At 43.9% G+C, this 27,240-nt stretch overlaps 1 protein-coding gene across 1 annotated transcript in view; it reads left to right on the plus strand.

Moving 5' to 3' along the window:
* The first annotated feature begins 22,144 nt into the window (after positions 1–22,144).
* Positions 22,145–27,240, plus strand: part of IMPA2 (inositol monophosphatase 2) — a 29,657-nt gene continuing 24,561 nt past the window's right edge. Inside the window, exon 1 of the mRNA XM_063450469.1 lies at positions 22,145–22,582. Coding sequence (XP_063306539.1) covers positions 22,358–22,582 — 225 coding nt within the window. The 5' untranslated portion in view covers positions 22,145–22,357. The remainder of the gene's footprint in view (positions 22,583–27,240) is intronic.

A 27,240-nucleotide genomic window follows, 5' to 3' on the forward strand; every position in this document is an offset into this window, starting at 1 on the left:
TGCAAGCAAAACATGTCACAATCTCTGTTTAGCAATGTTGATCGAGCCTGCAAATGCTGTTGTGGTAAGACAGGCACTGTTGTAACTACCTGCACAACAAAAATATAAAATAAAAAAAAGAAAAAGAAAAGTTAAAATGCTGTTATAAGTTTCAACGTAAGGGACCTGAGAGTCCGACGATATTGTGGGCCTGCGAACCCACATGACTGAGATACTGATACGAACATATACAATTGCTAAGTGTTCTACACACCTATAAACTTATACACACCTATAAAGCAAGTCTTATTGTTTTTTACATCGGAAAGCAATCGCAAAACTGTACTCAGTAAGGGACCTGCGAGTCCTCAAAACCTAGGGGCGCATGTGCCCATGAAGTACCATGACTTTATGTAACTAATGCTATCATTATTACAAGCTACAACTGGGACCTGCGAGTCCCGCTATATCATCTTTGCACGTTGAAACTATATGAAAATATCGTTGAAAACCAATAAAAATTATATTTACAAAAAAAAAAAAATGTTGTTATAAGTTTGATTGAAATAGCTTTTGATTTCAGTAAATATGCTGCAAACACAACAAATTAGAATTTTCAGTTCTTTACAACCTATAAAGTGTTTTGAAACTTACTGTGCGTAATAATTTGGAACAGTGCATTGTACGTTTTTTATGTTTAAAAAAAATACTGTTATCATTAGGAAGTTTGTTCAATAAAATTTTAATTGTACTCTTAATAGTTGATAACATGAGAATTATGCTGACTGTTATTTACATCAATTATTTAGGTAAATGAGAAAAATATCATTTGAATAATAATTTGGAACAGGGTGTAATGTGTATCATGCAGAAAGCAGTGTAACCATATATAATAATGGCGAGCCATAAATCTAATTATATATAAAAAATCGTGTACACACTACAGAAAGGTGTACACACTTATGTTGTGTGCTAACTATACTTACTTCAAATCCCACCCGTAATTCTGGGTCTGTAAAAAAGAAACATAAAAACCTAGTGCAATATTGCAAAGATATATCAATGCACAAAGATAATCATCATATAAAGGCACATTCACAAACATAGAGTGGATAGAGTACCACTTTGTAATATTCAGTTATGGGGGATCAGCCCCTAGTGATCGTAGGATCCGATCTGTATTCTGTAATGCAAGGACTCACAACTACCGGCTTGGTATTAAAAATTAATCTTTATTGATGTCCAAGAAGCGGATACAACGAAAGAATGTTTCACATCACTTGTAGCGATATTTCGGGTTTACTTGTGAGCACTGTTGATCCTACAAATCCAAACTCTGTTGCTTTCAGGTCAGGAGTCACCCAACACGTTTTGCCCCGCCTCTCAGGGATTTCTCAAGCACTCAAGATACACAGACACATGCAGATGCACAGACACACAGATACAAACAATGACACACACAGAGATACACAGACATACAGATACACACTGACACACATACAGATACAAACAGTACATACATACAGATACAGACATGCAAACATATGTACAGGTCAAAATTTTAGCAACCCTTCAGTTTCCTACCTTTTGGATGCATGAAGGTGGCTTAGGGGTTTGCACAGCTGGTTTACCCCCTTCTCCTCGTGTCTCCTGATAACATATGTCTATCGTGTGGCCCTAAGTCCATGGGCCATTCAATGGGCTCCCTCAATATGCGGGTCGTTATTTAAAAAAAAAAAACATTATTTATATATGCGTGTGGGTGGAACTGGATTGTAGCTCCAGGGTTACGTGTACCACATGTTGGGTACCGCTGCTCTACTGCTCAATGACAGCTTAAAGGTTCTGATGAGGAGTTGCTCATTGGCTTAGAGTGTCAGCTGTTGGGCTTAGCTTAATGATTAGAGCTTACGACTCTCATTGAGCTGTAGTGGAGACAGGGAGCCGCAACTGGCGTACTACAGGTAAGAAGTACTGGTTATGAAGAACACTGTCACCTTTTTTTTTTTTTTTTAATATCTTAATATAATCTTTATGATATAATTTACCATCTCATTCATTTTTTATCCATGTATACTGACATTATTGAAAAATAAATCCCATGCCCACCCCCCTTTTCTGAAAGCCATATTTATGCACTTTTGGTCAGAATGTCAGTTATCGGCCCCCGTGCTCAGGGCCGGATTAACATAGGGGCTGATAGAGCTGCAGCTCCAAGCCCATGCCTATGGAAGAGGCCCATTGAATAAAAAATAAAAATACATTTTTTACAATTTTTTTTTTTTTTACACACTACTCTTAGGGTTGCCACCTGTCCGGTATTTATTTGAGGCTGCCTGGCCGGTGCTGATATTGCAGTAATACCAGCAATACAAATGCCGGTATTTTTCTCAGTATAAACAGAGATTACTCTGCAATACCAGCTTTGGTCAGTAGGGGTTCGCTACGTGTGTGGAGATAGGTAGGTATAAGAAGTTACAGCATATACCTGCATCTCTCTACTCACTGATCTGCAGGGGAGCAGCTACACAGCACAGAGAGTCTAGACAGCAGCGCCCAGCCTGCAGAGACAGACCAGGGAAGTGAGGGATGGGGTAAAGGCTACAGGGAGACATGGGGACACTGAGACACTAGGGGACACTGTGAGACCTCTGGGGACGCTGAGACACTTGGAGACACAGACACACATGGGGGCACTGAGACATGGGAACACAGACACACATGGGGACACTGAGACATGGGGACACTGAGACACCAGGGGACACTGAGACACTAGGGGACGCTGGGAGACATGGGGACACAGACACTTGGGGACACTGAGACATGGGGACACTGCGACACTTGGGGACACTGAGACACTATGGACACAATGTCCCCAAGTGTCTCAGTGTCCCCATGTCTTCCAGACAGTATTCCTGGTGTCTCAGTGTCCCAATGTCTCTCAGTGTCCCCATGTCTCCCACTGTCTCAGCGTCCCTAGTGTCTCAGTGTTCCCATGTCTCCCAGTGTCCCTAGTGTCTCAGTATCCATATGTCTCCCAGTGTCCCCATGTCTCTCAGTGTTCCCTAGTGACACAGGGACACTGGGAAACATGGGGACACAGAGATGTGGGCACTGAAACACTGTGATACATAGTGTCACTGAGATCAGGGCCGGTGCAAGGATTTTTGCCGCCCTCGGCAAAATAAAAATTTGCCGCGCACCCCCATGTGACATCACAATGCCCCACCCATATAACCTGCCATATGAACTAACTCCAGTGCTGCACACAGTGTGTGTTTACATTAAAATGCCTGCAGGGACAGGCTTTAGACACCAGAACCACTTCATTAAGCTGCAGTGGTTCTGGGGACTATAGTGTCCCTTTAATGTGATGTAAATTAGAAATTAGTGTCACTAATAATATACTTGATTGCCTACTTACAACCAGATGAGGATGGCGATGGGCTCTGGCTGCAGTTTGGCTCCACTGGTCTGGTGTAGAACAGGATCTCTGGAGGCTGTAACTGTGGTCACAAAATGTAATGTGGAGTGGAGTGTGTAGGGGATGTGTTATGTGTTATTGTAGATGATCTAATGTGTGTGCTTATGGAATGTAGTGTATAGTAATACCAATTTGTGTAGGTGATGCAGTGTGTTTGTGTGTAGTGGAAGCAGTGTGTGTTTGTGTATAAGGGATGTGTTGTGTGTTTCTGGTTGTGTGTAACAGATGCATTGTGAGAATCTGTGTTTGTATGCATAAGGGATGCAATGTGTGTTTCTGTGTATGTAAGGGATGCAGTGTGTGTTTCTGTAAGGGGTGCATTGAGTGTGTATAAGAGATGCATTGTGTTTCTGTGTGTGTTTGTAAGAGAAACAGTGTGTGTTTGCATGTGTGTGTAAGGGATGCATTGTGTGTTTCTGTGTATGTGTGTAATGGATGCATTGTCTTTGTGTGTAAGGGTTGCATTGTGTGTGTGTGTAATTGATGCATTGTGTGTTTCTCTGTGTGTAAGGGAAGCATGTTGTGTGTCTGTGTGTGTAGAGATGCATTGTGTGTTTCTGTGTATGTATAGGGATGCATTGTGTGTGTGTGCGTAGTGTGTTCTGCCCCCTGTCCTAAGAGCTCTTCCTTCTGTCCCTTAGAGCTCTCCTCTGCCCTTTAGTGGTCTCTCCTCTTCTCCCCTGTCCCTTAGTGATCTCTACTCTCCTCCCTCCCCCCCTCCCCCTTCCTTAGTGTTCTCTCGTCTCTCCCTTAGTGGTCTCTGCTCTCCTCTACCCCACCTAGTGGTCTCTCCTCCCCCCCTTTCGATTAGTCATTTCCCCCCCCCATTCTCCTCACCCTCCCTCCAACAATCTCCTCACCCTCCCTCCCACGATCTCCTCACCCTCCCACGTTCTCCTCACCACACCCTTGGTGGTCTCTGCTTTCCCCCCACCCTTCCTTAGTGGTCTCTCCTCACCCCTGTCAGGATCGGGACAGGGATCCAACACGCAGAGTACAAACAGGAGAAGTTACGTATACCGGACCTTAGAATGGCAGGACTAACGTAAGGAGTAAGCAAAGAATGGTCTAGAGACAAGCCGAGGTCGAGGGAACGAGAGAGCAGGTAAACGAGAGACAAGCCGGGTCAAAATGGTAATAGAGGTAAGCAGGGTAGAATAATACAAGCCGGGTCAGAACCAAAGAGACAAATAGAAATAAGAGCGCTGAGTGACTAGACTAGCTAGAACCACGACAGGGCAATGAACCAATACACAAAACCTTATTTTATACCCTGGTTCTAAATAGATGATCACGCCCCCGACGAGTCCTGATTCGTGCTCAGGACTTGATTGACAGGTCGGAACGGATAGTAGTCATGACGTCGGCTACTAGAGCCGCGTCATAAAAGGAGGCGGATCAGAGGCGTCCGGCGTGTAAACGGCCGAGAGGACTGCGAGGAACGAGTGAGTCAGCCCTTCTGAGAGGGCGGAATTCTAAGTGTCTCACCTCCTCTGAGGTAGAGACAACAAGTACCCTGACAGTACCCCCCCTCTCAGAAACGCCCACCGGGCGGAAGGAACCGGGACGAGACAGAAACCGGGAATGAAAAGCCCTGCGGAGGCGAGGAGCATGCACCTCCTCCTGGACCACCCAAGACCTCTCCTCAGGACCATATCCTTTCCAGTCCACAAGATATTGTAACCTCCCCCGAGAAATTCGAGAATCGAGGATGGAGTTGATCTCATACTCCTCCTGGCCCTCAACCTGAACAGAGCGAGGGGAGGGTGCAGCGGAGGAAAACCTGTTACAAACTAGAGGCTTCAACAAGGAAACATGAAAGGAGTTAGGAATGCGCAAGCCAGGTGGAAGGGCAAGGCGATACGCAACAGGATTAATTCGAGTCAGAACCTTGTAAGGACCAATGTAACGAGGCGCAAATTTCATAGAGGGAACCTTCAAGCGAATGTTTCTGGTACTCAACCATACCCTATCCCCTGGAACAAAAACCGGAGCCGCCCTTCTACGCTTGTCTGCGTGTTGTTTGAACAACGTGGAATTATGAAGGAGAATTTGTCGAGTCTGATCCCACAACTTCCTCAAATTGGCAACATGGACATCAACCGACGGTACCCCTTGGGAAGGGGAAACCGAGGGAAGAATAGGAGGATGAAAGCCATAATTCATGAAAAAGGAGCTAGAACGAGTCGAATCGCAAACGAGATTGTTGTGTGCAAACTCCGCCCAAGGAATCAGACCAACCCAATCGTCCTGGTGTTCGGAAACAAAACAACGCAAATATTGTTCAATCTTTTGGTTGGTGCGTTCAGCAGCTCCGTTAGACTGGGGATGATATGCAGAAGAGAAATTCAATTTGATACCCAATTGAGAACAAAAGGATTTCCAAAAACGGGAAACAAATTGGGAACCTCTATCAGAGACAATTTCGGAGGGTATACCATGTAAACGAAAAATCTCTCTCGCGAATATCTCAGCCAATTCGGGAGAAGACGGAAGTTTAGGTAAGGGCACGAAATGAGCCATCTTAGTAAACCTGTCAACCACTGTGAGAATAACAGTCTATCTTTTAGAAGTAGGCAAATCGACAATGAAATCCATAGCCAAACAGGACCATGGTCTCTCGGGAATTTCCAAGGGGTGCAAGAGCCCACAAGGAAGCGTATGAGGTTGCTTAGTCTTCATACAGACCTCACATGCCCCGACGAAATCCTTAATATCCTTACGTAAGGAAGGCCACCAGAAATCTTTAGAAATCAAGGAACACGTCTTGCGTATGCCAGGATGCCCAGCCACCTTGCTGTTGTGAAAGCACTGCAACAGTTCCAGTTGGAGTTCAGGAGGAACTAAGTGCCGTGCCCCGGGAGCCTGTCTGGGAGCCAGATGCTGTACCTTCATGATCTCGGCAAGCAACGGGGAGTGTATCCTGAGATTCGTGTTGGCGATAATATTGCACTTGGGAACTACAGAGGACAAAACCGCATCAGATATAGTAGAGGGTTCATGTTGGCGAGACAAAGCATCGGCCTTAGAGTTCTTAGAACCAGGTCTATAAGTGAGCACATAATTGAAATGAGTGAGGAATAAGGACCAACGAGCTTGCCTGGCGGACAAGCGCTTGGCTTCCCCAATATAGGACAAGTTCTTGTGATCTGTCAAAATAGTAACAGGGTGCAAGGTCCCTTCCAATAAATGTCTCCACTCCTTTAAAGCCATAATAACCGCTAATAGTTCCCTGTCACCAATGTCATATCTGCTTTCAGGCCCAGACAATTTCTTGGAAAAAAAAACACATGGATGTAACGGTTTATCCACACCTAATCTTTGAGACAAGATAGCACCTATACCTGTCTCCGAGGCGTCTACCTCGAGTAGAAAAGGCAAAGACGTATCAGGATGAACTAAAATCGGTGCTGAAGCAAAAAGATCCTTGAGTGTTTTGAAAGCAACGAGAGCTTCAGTAGACCAAGTCTTAGTGTCAGCCCCCTGTCTAGTCATATTGGTAATAGGCGCAATAATAGACGAGTATCCTTTAACCCCTTAAGGACCAAACTTCTGGAATAAAAGGGAAAAATGACATGTCAGACATGTCATGTGTCCTTAAGGGGTTAATGAAGCGCCTATAATAATTGGAGAATCCAATAAACCTCTGAATGGCCTTGAGTCCCCTGGGCAATGGCCAATCTAAAATAGACTGGAGTTTAACCGGATCCATCTTAAACCCGTCCCCAGAAATAACGTACCCAAGAAAGTTTATCTGAGACTGGTCAAAACTACATTTCTCCAATTTGCAGTACAATCCATGTTGTAGAAGTTTGCGCAATACCCTTCTGACTTGTCTGTGGTGAGTCTCAATCTCACTAGAGTGTATAAGTATATCATCCAGATATACAATAACGCAATCATGTTGAAATTCCCTAAGAACTTCATTAATCAGGTCCTGAAATACTGCTGGTGCATTACAGAGACCAAAAGGCATTACCGTGTACTCATAGTGCCCGTAACGGGTATTGAAAGCTGTTTTCCATTCGTCTCCCTGTTGAATTCTCACCAAGTTATACGCCCCTCTGAGATCTAACTTGGTGAAAATTTTGGAGCCTTTTAAACGATCAAAGAGCTCAGTAATCAAAGGAATCGGGTAGGCATTTCTAATAGTTATTTTATTCAATCCCCGATAATCAATACAAGGCCTTAATGTACCATCTTTCTTATTCACAAAAAAGAACCCGGCCCCGGCAGGGGAGGAGGATCTCCTAATGAATCCCTTGTCCAGGTTCTCACGAATATACTCCTCTAAGACTAGGTTCTCCTTAGTAGAAAAAGGATATACCGTGCCCCTCGGAGGCATGGTACCGGGCAAGAGTCTGATCTTGCAGTCAAAGGACCTGTGTGAAGGTAGAGTGTCAGCATTCTTCTTGTCAAAGACTGCCTTTAAATCCAGGTATAGGGGTGGTATTTGTAAGTCTGTAGATTGGGTAGAATTAACCAGTGTGTCAGCTACGCAAACCGGTGAGACCTTCTGTAAGCACCTGCTTTGGCAACCTTGACCCCAAGAGACTATTTCACCCAATTCCCAATCGATAATGGGGTTATGTTTCTTAAGCCAAGGATACCCCAAGACTATTGGAACAGAAGGAGATGAAATAAGCATAAAAGATATACCTTCCTCGTGTAAGATACCAACAGTTAAGTTAACAGGTATGGTCTCATGAAAAATAACAGGTTCAGATAATGGTCTACCATCTATGGCCTCAACGGCCAAGGGTGTATCCCTTAGCTGGGATGGGATAGAGTGTTTAGTGACGAAGACTTGGTCAATAAAGCTTTCAGCAGCTCCGGAATCTATCAACGCCATAGTATTTAATACTCCCTTCTCCCAAGCTAAAGAAACAGGTAGTAGAAGCCTATGATCTTTATAGTCATGTATAGAGGACAAGATAGAAACACCCAAGGCCTGTCCTCTAGAGGAACTTAGGTGCGAGCGTTTCCCGGGCGGTTAGGACAGTTTAGGCGTAGGTGACCTCTTGCTCCACAATACATGCACAACCCCTCCTTTCTCCTGTACTGTCTCTCCTCTTCTGAGAGACGAGTATTGCCTATCTGCATAGGTTCTGGAAGCGCTAAAGTTGTAGATTCAGGACTTTGGAATGAGGGAGCTAGTCTAAAGGAAGGTCTACGGGTTCTATCTCGAGTGTTCTGTCTCTGTCTTAAACGTTCATCAATTCGAGAAATAAAATAAATTAAATCCTCCAAATTTTCAGGAAGCTCTCTTGTGGCAACCTCATCTAGAATTTCGTCTGATAGTCCGTTTAGAAATACGTCCATATAAGCCTGTTCATTCCACTTGACTTCTGCTGCCAAGGATCTGAACTCTAAGGCATAATCAACAAGGGTTTGGTTATGTTGTCTAAGACGTAACAGTAGTCTAGCAGCATTAACCTTTCTACCTGGAGGATCAAAAGTCCTTCTAAAAGCAGTGACAAAGGCGTTATAATTATAGACTAACGGATTATCATTCTCCCACAAAGGATTAGCCCATCTCAAAGCTTTATCAATGAGTAGTGTGATTATGAATCCAACCTTCGCCCTATCTGTAGGGTAGGAGCGGGGTTGTAATTCGAAATGAATACCTATCTGGTTTAAAAAACCTCGACACGTATCCGGAGAGCCACCATAACGTACAGGGGGAGTTATACGGGATGAAGCACCTACTGTGGCTACCTCTAGGCCTGAACTTACAGGAGAGATGGATGCAGTACGCATCTCTTCTGATTGGTTACTAGAACGAGATAGTAAGGCTTGCAACGCTAGAGCCATCTGGTCCATTCTATGATCCATGGCCTCAAATCTAGAGTCAGGAGAACCGACCTGAGTGTTTGTACCTGCAGGATCCATTGGCCCTGTCGTAATGTCAGGATCGGGACAGGGATCCAACACGCAGAGTACAAACAGGAGAAGTTACGTATACCGGACCTTAGAATGGCCGGACTAACGTAAGGAGTAAGCAAAGAATGGTCTAGAGACAAGCCGAGGTCGAGGGAACGAGAGAGCAGGTAAACGAGAGACAAGCCGGGTCAAAATGGTAATAGAGGTAAGCAGGGTAGAATAATACAAGCCGGGTCAGAACCAAAGAGACAAATAGAAATAAGAGCGCTGAGTGACTAGACTAGCTAGAACCAATACACAAAACCTTATTTTATACCCTGGTTCTAAATAGATGATCACGCCCCCGACGAGTCCTGATTCGTGCTCAGGACTTGATTGACAGGTCGGAACGGATAGTCGTCATGACGTCGGCTACTAGAGCCGCGTCATAAAAGGAGGCGGATCAGAGGCGTCCGGCGTGTAAATGGCCGAGAGGACTGCGAGGAACGAGTGAGTCAGCCCCTCTGAGAGGGCGGAATTCTAAGTGTCTCACCTCCTCTGAGGTAGAGACAACAGGTACCCTGACAACCCCCCCCCCCTCCCCTAGTGGTCTCTCCACCACCTCCTCCCTCCCTTAGTGGTCTCCTTCCCCTCACGTTTTTCTCAACCCCCTATTGTTCTCCCCCCCCCGCATTCTCCTCACCCTCCCTCCCATGTTCTCCTCACTACCCCCTCCCTTAGTGGACTCTCACCCCCTCCCCACATTTTCCTCACCCTCCCATGTTCTCCCCCCTCCTCACCCTCCCTCCCACGTTCTCCTCACCTCCCCTTTCCTGTGTAGCATGGCTGAGCTCCTCTCCGGTCTGCGGTACAGGAGCTTTTGTTTCCTGTACCCAGCCGGACTGACAGGAAGTGCTCACTGAGTGTCCCCCAGTGCCCCCATGTCCCCAAGTCTCCCAGGTGTAGCAGTGTTCCCATGTCTCACAGTGTTCCCTAGTGACATGGGGACACTGGGAGACGTGGTGACACAGACACTAGGGGACACTGAGCGACATGGGGACACTTGGAGACAAGGAGACACTGGGATCAACCCATTTATACAGCAGAATCAAACTGTAAGTAGTTTTTGGGTGATTTTACAGAATTTTATCTTATGTCACTCCTTGTGATTTACATCATGTAATGACACACACATAATTAGTTATGCAAATTAGTAAGGTATTTTTTTCCAAGAAAGGTGGCAACCCTAACTACTCTTCACATACTCTTGCTTAAGTATGGAAACTTAAGAGGGATTTATGGAAGCAAAACTTGTGTGGACTAGCTAAAATGAAATTAGTTAAGGTAATGCTGACTTTGGTCTCTCTAAAGCCACTACGCCACTGGTTTTTGGAGAGGACTTATTGCCAGCCTTTTACCTTGGGATTATGGTCCCTGTGACTTATTTGGTTTTAAGGCACTGATTCTGCCTCTTTAAATACTGTTGGAACAGATCTACACTTTCTAAGTGGAACTTCGGAAACAGACATGGCGGTGCCCATTTTATTTAGTTGAACGAGGTCAGTGGTGTTTTGTCGTCGAGTTCATGGAACCCAAATCGGACACGCGACATCACGAACACCACTGAAGCTTTACCTTCTCGCCGCTCGACAATTTGAACGGCACTTCCACATTGACTTTGTGCACGAACGGCACCCATTTGTGCATTCGAAGTGAACTTAGCCATTGGAAATAGACCGGCCGCACAGCCAAATTCTCTGGAACTATTTGGGGCATGAAACCATGCGTGCAGTCGGTGAAAAGAGACTTCCATGAAACTTTTGAACCCCTGCTCTGATCTGGGTGATTTTTGGATATGTTGTTCAGGCTATCAAGGGATGTAAGATTTACACCCTGTTCCAAATTATTATGCAAATGATATTTTTCTCATTTACCTAAATAATTGATGTAAATAACAGTCAGCATAATTCTCATGTTATCAACTATTAAGAGTACAATTAAAATTTTATTGAACAAACCTCCTAATGATAACAGTATTTTTTTAAACATAAAAAACTTACAATGCACTGTTCCAAATTATTACGCACAGTAAGTTTCAAAACACTTTATAGGTTGTAAAGAACTGAAAATTTTAATTTGTTGTGTTTGCAGCATATTTACTGAAATCAAAAGCTATTTCAATCAAACTTATAACAACATTTTAACTTTTTAAACATTTTAACAGGTCACGTTACATTTTAACATAGGACCCCTTATTTGATAGCAGCTTCACAAGTCTTGCATCCATTGAACTTGTGAGTTTTTGGACAGTTTCTGCTTGAATTTGTTTGCAAGATGTCATAATAGCCTCCCAGAACTGCTGTTTGGATGTAAACTGCCTCCCACCCTCATAGATCTTTTGCTTGAGGATGCTCCAAAGGTACTCAATAGGATTGAGGTCAGGGGAGGATGGAGGCCACACCATGACTTTCTCTCCTTTTATCCCCATAGCAGCCATTGATGCAGAGGTATTCCTTGCAGCATGAGATGCTGCATTGTCATGCATGAAGATGATTTTATTACGGAAAGCATAGTTCTTTCTTCTGTATCAGGGAAGAAAGTGGTCAGTCAGAAACTCCACATACTTTGCAGAGGTCATCTTTACACCTTCGGGGACCCTGAAGGGGCCTACCAGCTCTCTTCCCATGATTCCAGCCCAAAACATGACTCCACCACCACCTTGCTGACATCGCAGCCTTGTTGGAACAGTGTGGCCATCCAGCAACCATCCACTACTCCATCCATCTGGACCATCCAGGGTTGCACGGCACTCATCAGAGAACAGGACTGTTTGAAAATGAGTCTTCATTTATTTTTCTGCCCAATGCAGCCGTTTCTGCTTGTTAACATTGGTTAGTGTTGGCCGAATAGAAGGTTTATGCACAGTTGCAAGACTCTGGAGGACTCTACACCGTGATGTCCGTGGGATTCCAGAGGCACCAGCAGCTTCAAATATCTGTTTGCTGGTATGTAATGTTATCCGGCTTAGTCATATCTGGCAAGAAGCAACACAGGGTAGATATACATACAACATGCTCCTGGCACGGCCACCCACACGGTATCGTCAGAACACAAGCCCCTGCCAGACGTGGGAACCGGCACCATATACATCAGGCCCTGGAACCCGTGGAACACTACAGCCTCAAGACCAACACGACATAAGGCATATACGACTTTCTTGTATTATAACAAAAAAGTGGCTGCCTAGCGTAGGAGAATCACTTGTTGTTGTATAAGCTATATAATGCCTAATTTAACTCTTTGCGTGATACTCTGCACAATGTGAATATTCTGCTACATTAGTCAGCTTAAGAAGAGCTTAATAACTAGCACGCAAAACTTTATCATCAGCAGTTAGCAAATACATGATATGAAAGGAAATTTTATATTCAACGAGATAAAATATGCATACTTATCTACTGCAGTCAGTGGTATATATCTCAGCTTACACAGTCTGTAAACGCACTAACGAAGTAACGACTCTACTTATATATGTATAGTTTAATTAACCTACATAACTGCTACTCTAGCATTCCAAGCGTGACATTTTATAAAATTAAATGTGCTGACAACTCTGCCATGATATTTTATACAAATGTAAAGCTTGTACTCGCTGTTGTGGCGCTACAAGCCTGTATGTGAACGTATGCAGAAGGGAAGAAAAAAAAAGAGAATTTTTTTTTTTTAAATAAAAAAAATATACCAAGATATAAATGCTAGTTTCAGTGGTTTACATACAGGATCCTTAAGCTACTGCCTTATCCTCAGACTGACCTTTACCAGGTGGGGAGGGTAAGGACCACTAAGGAGGGGGGGGGGGTTAGGACCACTAAGGGGGGGGGGGTTAAGGACCACTAAGGGGGGGAGGGGGGTTTAAGGACCACTAAGGGGGGGGAGGGGGGTTAAGGACCACTATGGGGGGGGTATAAGGACCACTAAGGGGGGGGTATAAGGACCACTAAGGGAGGGGGGTTTAAGGACCACTAAGGGAGGGGGGGTATAAGGACCACTAAGGGGGGGGGGGTATAAGGACCACTAAGGGAGGGGGGGTTTAAGGACCACTAAGGGAGGGGGGTTTAAGGACCACTAAGGGAGGGGGGGTATAAGGACCACTAAGGGAGGGGGGGGGTATAAGGACCACTAAGGGAGGGGGGGTATAAGGACCACTGAGGGAGGGGGGGTATAAGGACCACTAAGGGTGGGGGGGGGTATAAGGACCACTAAGGGTGGGGGGGTATAAGGACCACTAAGGGGGGGAGGGGGGGATAAGGACCACTATGGGAGGGGGGATAAGGAGCACTATGGGAGGGAGGGGGGGATAAGGACCACTATGGGAGGGAGGGGGGGATAAGGACCAGTATGGGAGGGAGGGGGGGGGATAATGACCACTATGGGAGGGAGGGGGGATAAGGACCACTATGGGAGGTTGGGGGGGATAAGGACCACTAGGGGAGGGGGGGTAAGGACCACTAAGGGGGGGGGGGAAGGACCACCAAAGGGGGGTAAGGAGGGAGGACTACTAAGGAGAGGGGAGGAGGGTGATTACCACTAAGGGGGTGGGGGGAGTAGGGGAAGGTCTACTAAGGGGTTTGGGAGAGGGAGGACCACTAAGGGGTTTGGGAGAGGGAGGACCACTAAGGGGGGAGGGGGGAGTGAGAAGACCACCAAGGGGGACTGCAGAGGGACAGGGGGCCAAGGGAGAGCACTAAGTGACCGAAGGGGAGAACACGGAGGGACAGAAGGGAAGGGGAAATCAATAATTGAGGGGAGAGCACTATGAATTTTTTTTTAAAAAAAGAAAGCTGTTCCCATCTCAGTCCCTATCCTACCCCACAAACCCTCTCTTTTACACTACACACATACACAATGCATCCCCCCCCACACACACACACAGAAACATACAATGCATTCCTACTCACACACAGACACACCCGAAACACACAATTCATCCCTTACGTTCTCTTACATAATTAATGCACCCGTTACAGACACACACTGCATTCAATTACATACACAGAAACAAACCTTGCACCCCTTACACACACACACACACACACCCAGAAACATACAATGCATTCCTTACACGCAAACACACACTACATCCCCTATAAACACACTACATCCCTTACACAAATTGCACACATAAAACATCCCCAACTCATGGATGGGCCATGTAGATGGATTTATGGGTGGGCATTGTAGGCGTATGCCCCCTGGGGGCCCAGACCTTGAGCTGTGTAAGGGGCCCTAAAAAATGGAGCTGCTTCCTGTTCGTTAATTGTTGTGAGCACTGTTAAAAACAGTCTCCAGAGAGCCTCTTCTACACCAGACCTGTGGAGACAGACTGAGCCCATCATCAGCCTCTTGTCCTCATCTGGTGGTAAGTAGGCAATCCAATATATTATTAGTGGCACTAATCTCTAATTTACCTCACATTAAATGGATACTATAGTCACCAGAAGCACTACAGCATAATGTAGTGGTTCTGGTGTCTATAGCCTGTGCCTGTAGGCTTTTTAATGTAAACACACTGTCTTTTCAGATAAGACACTTTGTGAAGACTGCCGTTGGCCCATATGGCAGAGCATATGGGCGGGGCATTGTGATGTCACATGGTGGGCTGGACATATGGGGGGGCGGCAAAAAATTTTTTGCCTAGGGCGGCAAAAATCCTTGCACCGGCCCTGAGCCTGTATTTAAAGTTTTGAAACGTTTGCCTTGCATGACTCTCATATTTTAAAACTGTGCTGATAGCCTGTCTTCTCTAAATCTTTCAAAAGTGCTATTGTTCTATGCCATGATAATGTTCATTGTTGCTGCTAGCATTCGCTGTCGTGGCGTTGCAAGCATTTCATGTAACCAAAAGTACAAGAAAAATAAAGAATTTATAAACTGAAAAACAAAATATTTAATCTTTGTGACACTTAAATAGAATTTGCATATTAATTTGGAACAGTATGTATGTGGATATGTTATGTTTTGGAGTGTTTTTCAGACTTTGTAAAAATGTATGTTTTTTCTGTTAGAGTTAATTGAGTTAGTTCATTGTCTTCAGTAATTATATCACAGGCAGAGGGGAGGGATTGTGTACAGTATGTGGGAGTGTTATTCATGATCACACTGTATTTTTATTAGTGATATTGCAGAAGGTCTTGATGGTAAGGTATGTCTTTTTGCGGATGATACTAAGATATGTAACAGGGTTGATGTTCCAGGAGGGATAAGCCAAATGGCAAATGATTTAGGTAAACTAGAAAAATGGTCAGAGTTGTGGCAACTGACATTTAATGTGGATAAGTGCAAGATAATGCATCTTGGACGTAAAAACCCAAGTGCAGAGTACAGAATATTTGATAGAGTCCTAACCTCAACATCTGAGGAAAGGGATTTAGGGGTGATTATTTCTGAGGACTTAAAGGTAGGCAAACAATGTAATAGAGCAGCAGGAAATGCTAGCAGAATGCTTGGTTGTATAGGGAGAGGTATTAGCAGTAGAAAGAGGGAAGTGATCATGCCATTGTACAGAACCCTGGTGAGACCTCACTAGGAGTACTGTACACAGTACTGGACCATATCTTCAGAAGGATATTGATACCTTAGAGAGAGTTCAAAGAAGGGCTACTAAACTGGTTCATGGATTGCAGGATAAAACTTACCAGGAAAGGTTAAAGGATCTTAACATGTATAGCTTGGTGGAAAGACGAGACAGGGGGGAAATGATAGAAACATTTAAATACATAAAGGGAATCAACACAGTAAAGGAGGAGACTATATTTAAAAGAAGAAAAACTACCACAACAAGAGGACATAGTCTAAAATTAGAGGGACAAAGGTTTAAAAATAATATCAGGAAGTATTACTTTACTGAGAGGGTAGTGGATGCATGGAATAGCCTTCCAGCTGAAGTGGTAGAGGTTAACACAGTAAAGGAGTTTAACCCCTTAATGACCAAACTTCTGGAATAAAAGGGAATCATGACATGTCAGACACGTCATGTGTCCTTAAGGGGTTAAGCATGCATGGGATAGGCATAAGGCTATCCTAACTATAAGATAATGCCAGGGACTAATGAAAGTATTTAGAAAACTGGGCAGACTAGATGGGCCGAATGGTTCTTATCTGCCGTCACATTCTATGTTTCTGTTTCTGATTGGCTTGTATGTTTTGTGTTCGGTGCCCAACTAGGTCCACCTGTGCGTCAAATTTGCTGGGAAAACTGTATAAAAGGCCAGTGTGTTCAATAAACCTTCTGTTCTACTTCACCCTCAATACTGAGTTCTGTCTCTTATTGGGGGAAACTGCTACAAAGGATTGCTACAAAATGTAAATGTAATATGGACTGACAGTGAGAAATAAATATACCCAATGGGATGAAATAACAGTAGGGCTGCGTCACATACAAGGGAGCGACTTATTAAATGAAACCGAAAAGATATAACTGGTATGTGAGCGCTCCAATTAATTATGCAGATCTACATAACAATCAAGATGAAAATATCAATAAACTTAAAAATGACCAATCTCGGCGAGATTGGTCATTTTTAAGTTTATTGATATTTTCATCTTGATTGTTATGTAGATCTGCATAATTAATTGGAGCGCTCACATACCAGTTATATCTTTTCGGTTACAAAGGATTGCTATGCTTATCATATTCCCTTGAATAATTACTAGCTATTCTAAGAGCTGTTCCTGCTTCGCTCTCTGAAGGAAGAGAGTTTTACCCACTGGAACCTTGTCATAGGTCCAGGGTGGGTAGGAGACGGCGAGACCCCAACCAAGTTGCGGTGGTTCGTGGGGTCTGCAGTGCTTATGGTGTCTGGTGCGATGCTGATGGTCCTTGGTAAGCACTGGGAGCATTGGTTGACAGAGGATCTGTCACATTCCCTTTCTTCTACACTCACTACATCCACCTTTTCTCTGTCTCAGACTATATACCAGGAGCTTCTGCCTGCTACTAAGATGGTAAGGAGCCAAGTGGACATGTGAGTGCTAGGGGACACTTGTGCCAACAGCATCCTGAGCTTGGCATAAATGCGTCTAATGATGCGCTCGCTCCATGCGAGTGCATCATTAGACGCATTTATGCAGAGCTCAGGATGCTGTTGGCCAGCATGCATTCATTTAAATTCTTTGGGCAGAGACGCCTCCTTTTTGGGCATGTTTGTCCCTTTCAGGAGTTCTGGTTACACGATCTGTGACAGTGGACCACCCTTTTACAGCCCATTGACATCCTGCTTCACTGGACACTGCTGTTCGGGGGTATGGATTTACTTGAAAGATGAAAGCATGAATTAGAGAGAGATTAGCATATTTTAAGAGAATCTGAATTTTTTTTATAGCTGCATCCTGAGTTTCCCTCCGACAACATCTCCACCAGATACATATCGTTTGAGGGGTATGACTGTTTTAGTGTTTTTGGTCGATAAGATTCTGTACTTAGGCCACTCATAATTGTCAGCACCAGGCTAACTGGGCTCTTAATCTGGCCATGACCATGCTCAGTATTTTGCAACTGTCCATAGCTTTTCATAGTTCTGCGCTCTTTCTGCCTGCAGCTTTTTCCGCACTTATGGAATAACCTTATACAGAGCATTGGAAGGTGTACCAAAGGTTCTTGACTCAAATTATTCAACTCTGCCATACCAAATCCCTGGATATGACATACACAGCTAACACAGAGTAGAAAATATCAACAATTCAAACAAATAAATTAAAAGAGCTAAACTGGCTATCACTGAAATCCTGACGCACTATTCATCTTTCGAGCCTTGTACATTGGAACTTTTCTGGGAAGCTCCCACCCTACTTGAGTAGAATGCTCTCCCTAGCTGTTCCTACCTCCTATAACCTCCAATCCAATACCCAGGGCCGGCGCTTCATATAAGGCGATCTAGGCAGCCACCTAGGGCGCCATATAGGAGTGGGCGCCCTGCGCCCCCATCGACGGCCCTTTAAATAATGCAGCCGCCTGAGCGCTCTATAGAGAGCGCACAGACGGCTGCCGCACTGCCTCACCTCCCCTTCCCTGTAGTGTGGCCGAGCTCCTCTCGGAGTGTGCACTTCCTGTCAGTCTGGCCGGGTACAGGAAACTGAAACTCCTGTACCGCGGACCGGAGAGGAGCTCAGCCACGCTACAGGGGAGGTGAGGTTAGGAGGAGAACTGGGGGAGGGGGGGTAAGAAGAACTGGAGGAGGGGGTAAGAAGTAGAGGGAAGGTGGGGAGTAAGAAGAAAACAAGTGGATGGGGAGTTAGAAGAGGGGTGGGGGGAGTTAGAAGAAGATGGGTGGGGGGATTAAGAAGAAGATGAGTGGGGGGGAGTAAGAAGAAGAGGGGAGGGGGGAGTAAGAAGAAAGGGGGGAGTGAGAAGAAGATAAGTGGAGGGGGGAGTAAGAAGAGGGGTGGGGGGAGTAAGAAGAAGAGGGGTGGGAGAGTAAGAAGAAAGGGGGGAGTAAGAAGAGGGTAGGGGGAGTAAGAAGAAGAGGGGTGGTGGGAGTAAGAAGAAGAGGGGTGTTATGGGAGTAAGAAGAAAGAGGGGAGGGGGAGTAAGAAGAAAGGGGGGAGTAAGAAGAAAGGGTGGGGAGTAAGAAGAAAGGGCGGGGAGTAAGAAGAAAGGGGGGAGGGGAGAGTAAGAAGAAAGGGGGTAGGGGAGAGTAAGAAGAAGAGGGGTGGGGGGAGTAAGAAGAAGAGAGGTGGGGGGGAGTAAGAAGAAAGAGGGGAGGGGAGTAAGAAGAAAGGGGGAGTAAGAAGAAAGGGTGGGGAGTAAGAAGAAAGGGGGAGGGGTGAGTAAGAAGAAAGGGGGAGGGGAGAGTAAGAAGAAGAGGGGGGAGTAAGAAGAACACAGGGGGAGTAAGGAGAACACAGAAGGGGGTGAGGAGAGGGGTAGGTGAGAAGAACACAGGGAGGGGGGAGTGAGAAGAACACAGGGAGGGGGGAGTGAGAACAAAGGGAGTGAGAAGAACACAGGGAGGGGGGAGTGAGAAGAACACAGGGAGGGGGAGTGAGAAGAACACAGGGAGAGGGGAGGAGAAGGGGAGGTGAGGAGAACACGGGGGGAGGTGAGAAGACACAGGGACAGGTGAGAAGAACACAGGAGAGGGGGTTAGGAGAAGGGGAGGTGAGGAGAACACAGGGAGGGTGGGTGGGTGTCAGAAGAGACCCCTAGGGGAGGGTGGGGGGAGAGGAGAGACCACTAAGGGGAGAGCTCTAAGGGACAGAAGGGAGAGCTCTTTCACACTACGCGCACACACACACAATGCATCCCTATACATACACAGAAACACACAATGCATCCCTTACACACACATGCAAACACACACACACACACACACTGCTTCTCTTACATACACACAGAAACACAATGCATTTCTTACACACACTCAATGCACACACTTACAGACACACACCTTGCATCCCTTATGCATACAAACACAGATTCACACAATGGATCCCTTACACACAACCACAAACACACACTGCTTCCACTACACACAAACACACTGAATCACCTACACAAACTGGTATGCCTATACACTACATTCCATAAGCACACACATTAGATCCTCTACAATAACACATAACACATCCCCTACACACTACACTCTCTCACACTGTGAGCGAATTTAATGGGTGGAACATATAGGTGGACTTATGGGTGGGCCTTTTGGGCATACTCACCGTCAGGCCCTGGGGCCCAGACCTTGAGCTGTGTAAGGGGCCTCAAAAAATGGAGCTGCTTCCTGTTCTCCCAGAACATTGAATTTTGTGACCGCAGTTACAAACAGCCTCCAGAGATCCGGTTCTACACCAGACCAGTGGAGCCAAACTGAAGCCAGTGCCCATCACCATCTTCATCTGGTTGTAAGTAGGCAATATAGTATATTATTAGTGACACTAATCTCTAATTAACCTCACATTAAAGGGGCACAATAGTCCCCAGAACCACTGCAGCTTAATGAAGTGCTTCCGGTGTCTATAGCCTGTCCCTGCAGGTTTTTTTATGTAAACACAGTGTGCAGCACTGGCGTTAGTTCATATGGCAGATCATATGGGTGGGGCATTGTGATGTCACATGGGGGGGCGGCAAATTTTTCTTTTGCCTAGGACGGCAAAAATCCTTGCACCGGCCCTGCCAATACCAGCACAATATTTAGCATACCGCAGTACAAAAATAAAGTGGCCCTCTTTTTCCTACAGAGCACCGCAATTATGGAATAACCTCGCGGACAAAGTAAAATCTTCATTCAATCTAAAATCCTTTAAGAGATCTATGGCGATATACCTCAATAAAGAATGCACCTGTAATTTATCACCTATTATGTGTTACATTTATAAATGTATATGTGTGTGTGTGTGTGTTTATGTATGTATGTGTGTGTGTATATATATATATGTGGCAAACCTAGCCACTTCTGGACTATAGTTATTTTAGGTTGTCCATAGGCTGAACGCATAATGTGTGTCTTTTACTGTATATGTGCTGTATTATGGCCGTTCGCATGCTGGCAGCCGTACGCTGCCAGCATACCAAGCATTCGTTTGACGAAACACGGCTATCCCGGCCGTTCGCCATACGAATGCGGGCTCCCCAGGTAGACCACACATTCACAAGTCGTGTGGCACCAATTAACCGATTGCAACAATGTTGCAATCGGTAATTAAGGGCTCTCCTAGGTGGCCGCCGTTCGGCTACCGACCATGCGGCGGTCGGCCATCTTGGATCCTTTGTCTCTGCAGCGGTGTTCGGTCGTCGAGAGCCTGGAACTGAAAACGGCTACTCAATGATCCGAACACCGCTGGACTTCCAGAGCGTTCGGGAGTTCCGCGTTCGGTACATTATGTTCCCCATACTTGTTCGGTACTTTTAAACCGACCTCAATGTTTGAATGTATTCTGTGCGGCGTTCGGTCAATTCAGCTGGGATCAGAGCGGTATTCCCACGAAGTGTGCGCTTCGACCCCAGCTATCTACCGAACGTTCAGTCATCTCAAAGTACCGAATATTGTGTAAAATATGTATTTTAAAGTGAATTGTCAGTTTTGCTGCACGAGGGGATAATCCACTTAATCGTCCATTTTAGTGGGAGTATCCTTCTCGTGCAGCAATGCCTGTTGGGAAAGTAACAATGCATGTTGGGAGAAATCCCCTGGATTATCTGTAAGGAAACCCCTTGCATGGGGAACTGCTTAAATATGCCAGCTTGCGAATAAACTGAGTTAGTTGACTCCCAAACTGTGTTTCGTCCGGTTATTGGGAGGATGGGGAATATTGCCGTGCTTTCTATTCTGACTGTGGATTTCCTGAGGATACCAACGGATATCGTGGAGTAATATACTGCATTCCGTTACAATATATATACACATACAGTTTGTATATGTTGTATTTTTTTGTAATATTGTATCCTATTGTATCAATGCAATGTTTTGTGGACCCAGGACATACTTGAAAACAAGAAATCTCATTGTATCCTTCCCGGTAAAATATTTTATAAATGAATAAAATGCAGATTTCATTGCAGGCTGTCCCCTTTGTGTGATAGAGGGTGGCCATGAGATAAGGTGCTGGAAGATGCTGCCAGGCTGGGGGGATGCAGCAAAGCACATTCATTGGTATCTTCTCAATGCATGTAAAATGGATGTTAAATCCACTACCACACACTATCACAGTGTTTTTAAAAATGATCTGCAGCAATGTGTGCCCATCCTGCCCCCAGCTGACCATCTTGGGCCCCCTGGGTCCTGCTATAGGCCTGTGGGTGTGCCAGGGGCTGGCCCAGGGGGAGGAGAGCTGGGCTAATGACAGGGAGGCAGATGGTGCTGGACAGAATACGCGGAAGAGTTGCAGTATTTTGGAGGAGGGTCTCCAGCAGCTATATCCATCCACACACCGTCTCGCTGCATGTCTCTCCAGGGCAGCCCGCCGAGGCCGTCTAATCCCGTGTTTGGCAGCGGTGGCCGCTAGCTGCGCTCTCACAGTCCGTCACAGCCCGGACACATGAAGCCGTGCGAGGGAGCCGGGAGGCGGCAGCATGCCCCGGCCGGGGAGCGGGACAGGCAGACAGGTGGGCAGACACCGCCGGTAGCGGCCACTGCTCATTGCGGGGACTCGGAGCGACACAAGCCGATAGGCAAGGAGAGGGAGACCGCAGAGCTGGGAGAGGAGGATCCATGGAGGGAGTGCATGGACACTGCGGTACAGCTCGCTCTCAGAGCCGGCCAGGTGAGTGATCAGCCATCCATCCATCCATCCATCTGTCCATCCAGCCAGCCATCCATCTGTCCATGCTGCCAGTATGAGTATATCATACGTCATGCAGTCTGGCTGGGTGACCTGTCCGTGCACTGACCTCAATCAGATCATGACCCTGTGTGACCCACTAAGTATGTGCAGCTCTCACTGGTGGCATTGTACAGATGGCCACTATATATATAATTAATTATTAAACTGAACATAAACATTTTTTATGTTTTTATTATTACTTTGTGAAATTTATACCTGTGTATTCTACAATTGGTATCTTTATTTATTAAGGTTTTGATTGGACTTGGAAATTCAGCAGCGTTTTAAACATTTCTCCAGCATTGTTCCTGATTGTAGATAGGGTTTTTTTTTGTGTGTGTGTAATTTTACTACATTTATAACCAGAACAAATGTAGTTTATTAGAAGAAATACTGACCGTTACATTTTGTAATATGTACAAGTAGTAAGGCCTCCAAATAGAGGATGTCAGATAATATAACGGCAATAAAGCATTTTTGTATGTAGTCTATAACAAAATTCTATTATTATTAGTAGAATTATAAGTAGGCTATTTTATTTAGATCTAGCTGTAATACATTTCTTGGCAGTAGCCATTTTATACATATCCAGACCTGAATTGTGGCATAACTGCCCTACTTTTCTCACTGCAATACTTCTATACATGTTATCCAATGTGTCTGATAATTTTTCTTTGCAAAGTGCAACGTCTTGATCCCTTGTCTTTCATGCTAGCAGCTAATCCTTTCATTTGACAAGTTGCCAAATTCCACATCACTCAGTCAATCTTCATGCTGAAACAAAACCTTAACTGCATACAGTTCTAATAATTGTTTTAAATGTGTTGTGTGGAATTAGACAAGTTCTTACAGTAGTCCTATCTGTAAGCTTCCTGAACAGGTGGCCAGCTATAAAATGTCTCTCTATAGTCCAAGTGAGATGTAAGTAATTGTGTTTATTCTGAAATATACTTTTAACCCCTTAAGGACACATGACATGTGTGACATGTCATGATTCCCTTTTATTCCAGAAGTTTGGTCCTTAAGGGGTTAAAAGAGCACTGTAGTGTTAGGAATACAAAAGTGTATTCTTGACGCTTTAGTGATTGTCTTAAATTAATTGCCCGCCCCTTTAAACACTTACCCTTTTCCATTACTGAGGTCCCTTGGCGCTGGCTCAGTCTTCTCCTCTATTGTCCTCTGCAACAGGGTAAAGTTAAAGCGTATGCGCGAAGTGTGCCACATGTGCATTAGGCCTTCTTCATAGGAAAGCATTGAATCAATGCTTTCCCATGAAGATTTGCAAGATGCTGGATGTCTTCATGCAATGCGAGAGGTCTTCCAACATTGTTTCATGGAGTTAAACATGAGGGAGACAGCTACCAGAGACAGTCTTAACCCTGCAATATAAACATTGAAGGGATAAAGGGACAAGGTCAATGCATCAATTAGATGAAGTGGTCTGTGTGCCTGTAGTGACCCTTTAAATGGTAATAAATAAAAATGAGTGACTCCTCAGTTTTTCCAAGTTATGTATATGTAGTCTTATCCCAGCAAAATGGCTGCTGGAAATTCCCAAAATGATGCACACAGCATACAAAAAATGCAATCCGTGTATTTGGTGTCTAATATCCGTTCCCAACAACAATCTTTTTTGTATTTTGTTATTGGAACTCTGCACCTCTACAGAATTGTATGGAAATGGCTACAATTTTTTTAATTTTATAATTTTTTTTGCTTTCTTTTGAATCGATGGCATAAAATGTGTTTCAAGGTTAAATTTGATAAACTTTAGTCTTTTTCTCAACCTACATAACTTTGTAACATATTTTTACACTGATAGATAATGTATATAAAATAATAGTTGTGCTCCAAAATGACTTTTGTGTTTGCCACAACAATACCCATTTATTTTTTTTTTTTTTGTAAGAGCATGCTTTGTTTTTCTTTAAAAACCAACAACACATTATGGCTGTTTATTTTGCTCCAAAAGCCTTTTGTGTGGCAGAAAGCAGCTAAATCGGGTAATTTGTATTCCATACTTATCGGTAAAGTCAGAGCCTCAAGTTTCTAACATTGATAGAATTTAAAATGGCAGGTGTGACTGTCTGAACTGCATATCTATCTGACTAGAATTGGGATCCTCAGGCTGACACGAGAGAGATTATGATTTGCAGTCCGTGTTTGATTGTGGTTGTTTGTAGAGAATTAATTCAGATTTTGGAGAGGCTTGTTTAGAAAGCTCTCTTTGCGTCAATAGGATTTGCTTGTAAGAGAAATTGAACGGGAAGACGCTACATCCTTCCCTAATCACCATGCTAAATGCAATATATAGGTAGTGTGTTAGATAGACAGAAAAATATTCTCCACTTTTAAAGTTCCTCTATCTGTGGCAAACACCATAATGCAATGGTTCTGCGATAAACCTCCCAGGAAGAAACCTGTCCTTCATTCTTAACTTTCCTCTATATGTTCACCATCACTGAGTGAAGGGGGACAGACGGACAGTGTAACATACAGTAATGATCATTGGTGGTTCTGTTACTGTTTTTCAAGTTTTTTGCATTCTTTTTAAGTTTTCCCTTTCATATTATAAATGTCAAATGATATCTTTCTTCAGTATTTACAGTAAACAGCAAACACACAGTTACATTGCAGACTTTAAAATGCTATGCTTTATATGCCAGTCAGTGCGGTGTGTCCTCTAAGAGCTGAAGGTCACACTGCAGGGAATTGTAAATACTTCATGGAGATGCGGTTTCAGTATTTCTGGACCATCTCCAGCTGCATTGCATAAATGTCAAACAGATGGAATCACTGAAAAGCCATATTTTTTTAAAATTATTTTGTTATATTGTGTTCCAAGTTTATACGTTCTAGGTATAATTTTATTCCCCAAAAATGAGTTTAAAACCATAATACAAATAGATTAATATTTTTTTTTGTCTTTGCTATTTATGGGATTTACACTTTGATATCTGTAGGTGTTTCAATCTTCATACCCTCAATGACCATTGGTGACTAAATATAACAATGCTGCAAAGAACATGTGATGTCAGCAGCCAGTTATGTGATTGACAGAGAAACATCCAGAATTCCAGGGTTTGTTAAATTTGCTTGGAATCTAGGAGCCACCTAAATAATAAAAAAAAAAATAGAAATTGGGGGGCCAGATTACAAATTTTATTTTTTTATTTTTAAACTTGCAAAGCTTTATTTTCAACGACAAAAATACAATTCTTAAAGGGACACTATAGTCACCAGAACCACTGCAGCTTGTTACTGGAACCTTTTCATAGTAAACACTGACTTTTCAGAGAATTAACATTCACCAAACTTCCATACCTTTGTGATAGCTGAGTTGGATCCTTTACCTTTGGGTCCAGTGGAGCTGCTGTGATCCTGTCCTCTTCAAGCGCTTTGTGCATGTCTAGTAATGCCAGGGCTGAAGTGATGGCTCATTGGCTCATGTATTATACAGCTGCTGTCTGATGCGTGCAATACGGATGACTTTATCTAAAACTACTCCTAATGGGACATTTATCTCCCGTTCTCTCCTCCCCAAAATTCCCTACTCTTCCTTCCGGTTGCACTCGTTCAGTGAACTTCTTGTCCGGGATGACTTCTCATGTATTTATTTATTCAAATCTAGGCCTTGATTTAATAATTTTGTATTTGTGGGGGGGAAGAGGGGGGGTTAAACTTTGCTAATGATTTATCTCCAGAAGTCACCATTAAAGTATAAGGGAATTTTTGTAGATAAATCTTCTGAAAAGTGTATCCACATAATATTAAATTGAGGTCATAGATCCTTATTCAGGTGTCTCCTTCTTCTAATATCAGAATTGTATTATATGCAAACAAATACTTGATCTAATATGCAAATAAACAGGTCTCTTTAAGAAAAAAAAAATCTGAAAAGGCATTCCTTTGGACCAAACGCCTACATAAGGCAATCTGAATTTCTGGATTGTTGATTTTATGTTAAACAACACTGTTTCTTGTAGTGGGTTTTTGTGAAGTTTATTCTGAAATGTAACCTTCTTGAAGTTACATAATTTTATATGGCACATGCCTATATCTGTGATATGGTTTAGAAAAGCAGACGCCTACTTTTTAAACTGATTCTCATATCTGCATAAGCTTTACATGCTATTTTTAGCTGGATATTATTGCATTCAGAGACTTGTCATAGACTCTCCTTGCAGATACGCACAGCCTTTTCTATGACTGTCTTGTAGTTTGTGTTTGGTTTTTTTTATTTTCTTTTATATATTTCAATATATTCTATTGCCTGCAAACACAGAATTTGCAAAAGCGGTGAAAAAGAATTACACATTTCAGTAACCTGAAAGGGGTAGATCGCTGGTAGAGTACTTTATAGTGTGTGTGTGTGTGTGTGTGTGTGTGTATAATCTTTAAAGGATTATTAGACTGTAAACCACTAAAGGTGGTATTATTTCACTAATGAAAAATGCATTTATTGCTGTATTTGTTTCTTCCATTGGAAGTACATCTAATAAAAGCTTGCTAGAGTTGCAGATCTGCTCCATGCATCCTTTTAACATTTTTATTTATTTATTTTCTCCGGCGCAGACTTTCTCTGGCTGTCCAATCAC

The sequence above is a fragment of the Pelobates fuscus genome, chromosome 4 (genome assembly GCF_036172605.1).
Source record: "Pelobates fuscus isolate aPelFus1 chromosome 4, aPelFus1.pri, whole genome shotgun sequence".
NCBI lineage: Eukaryota > Metazoa > Chordata > Amphibia > Anura > Pelobatidae > Pelobates > Pelobates fuscus.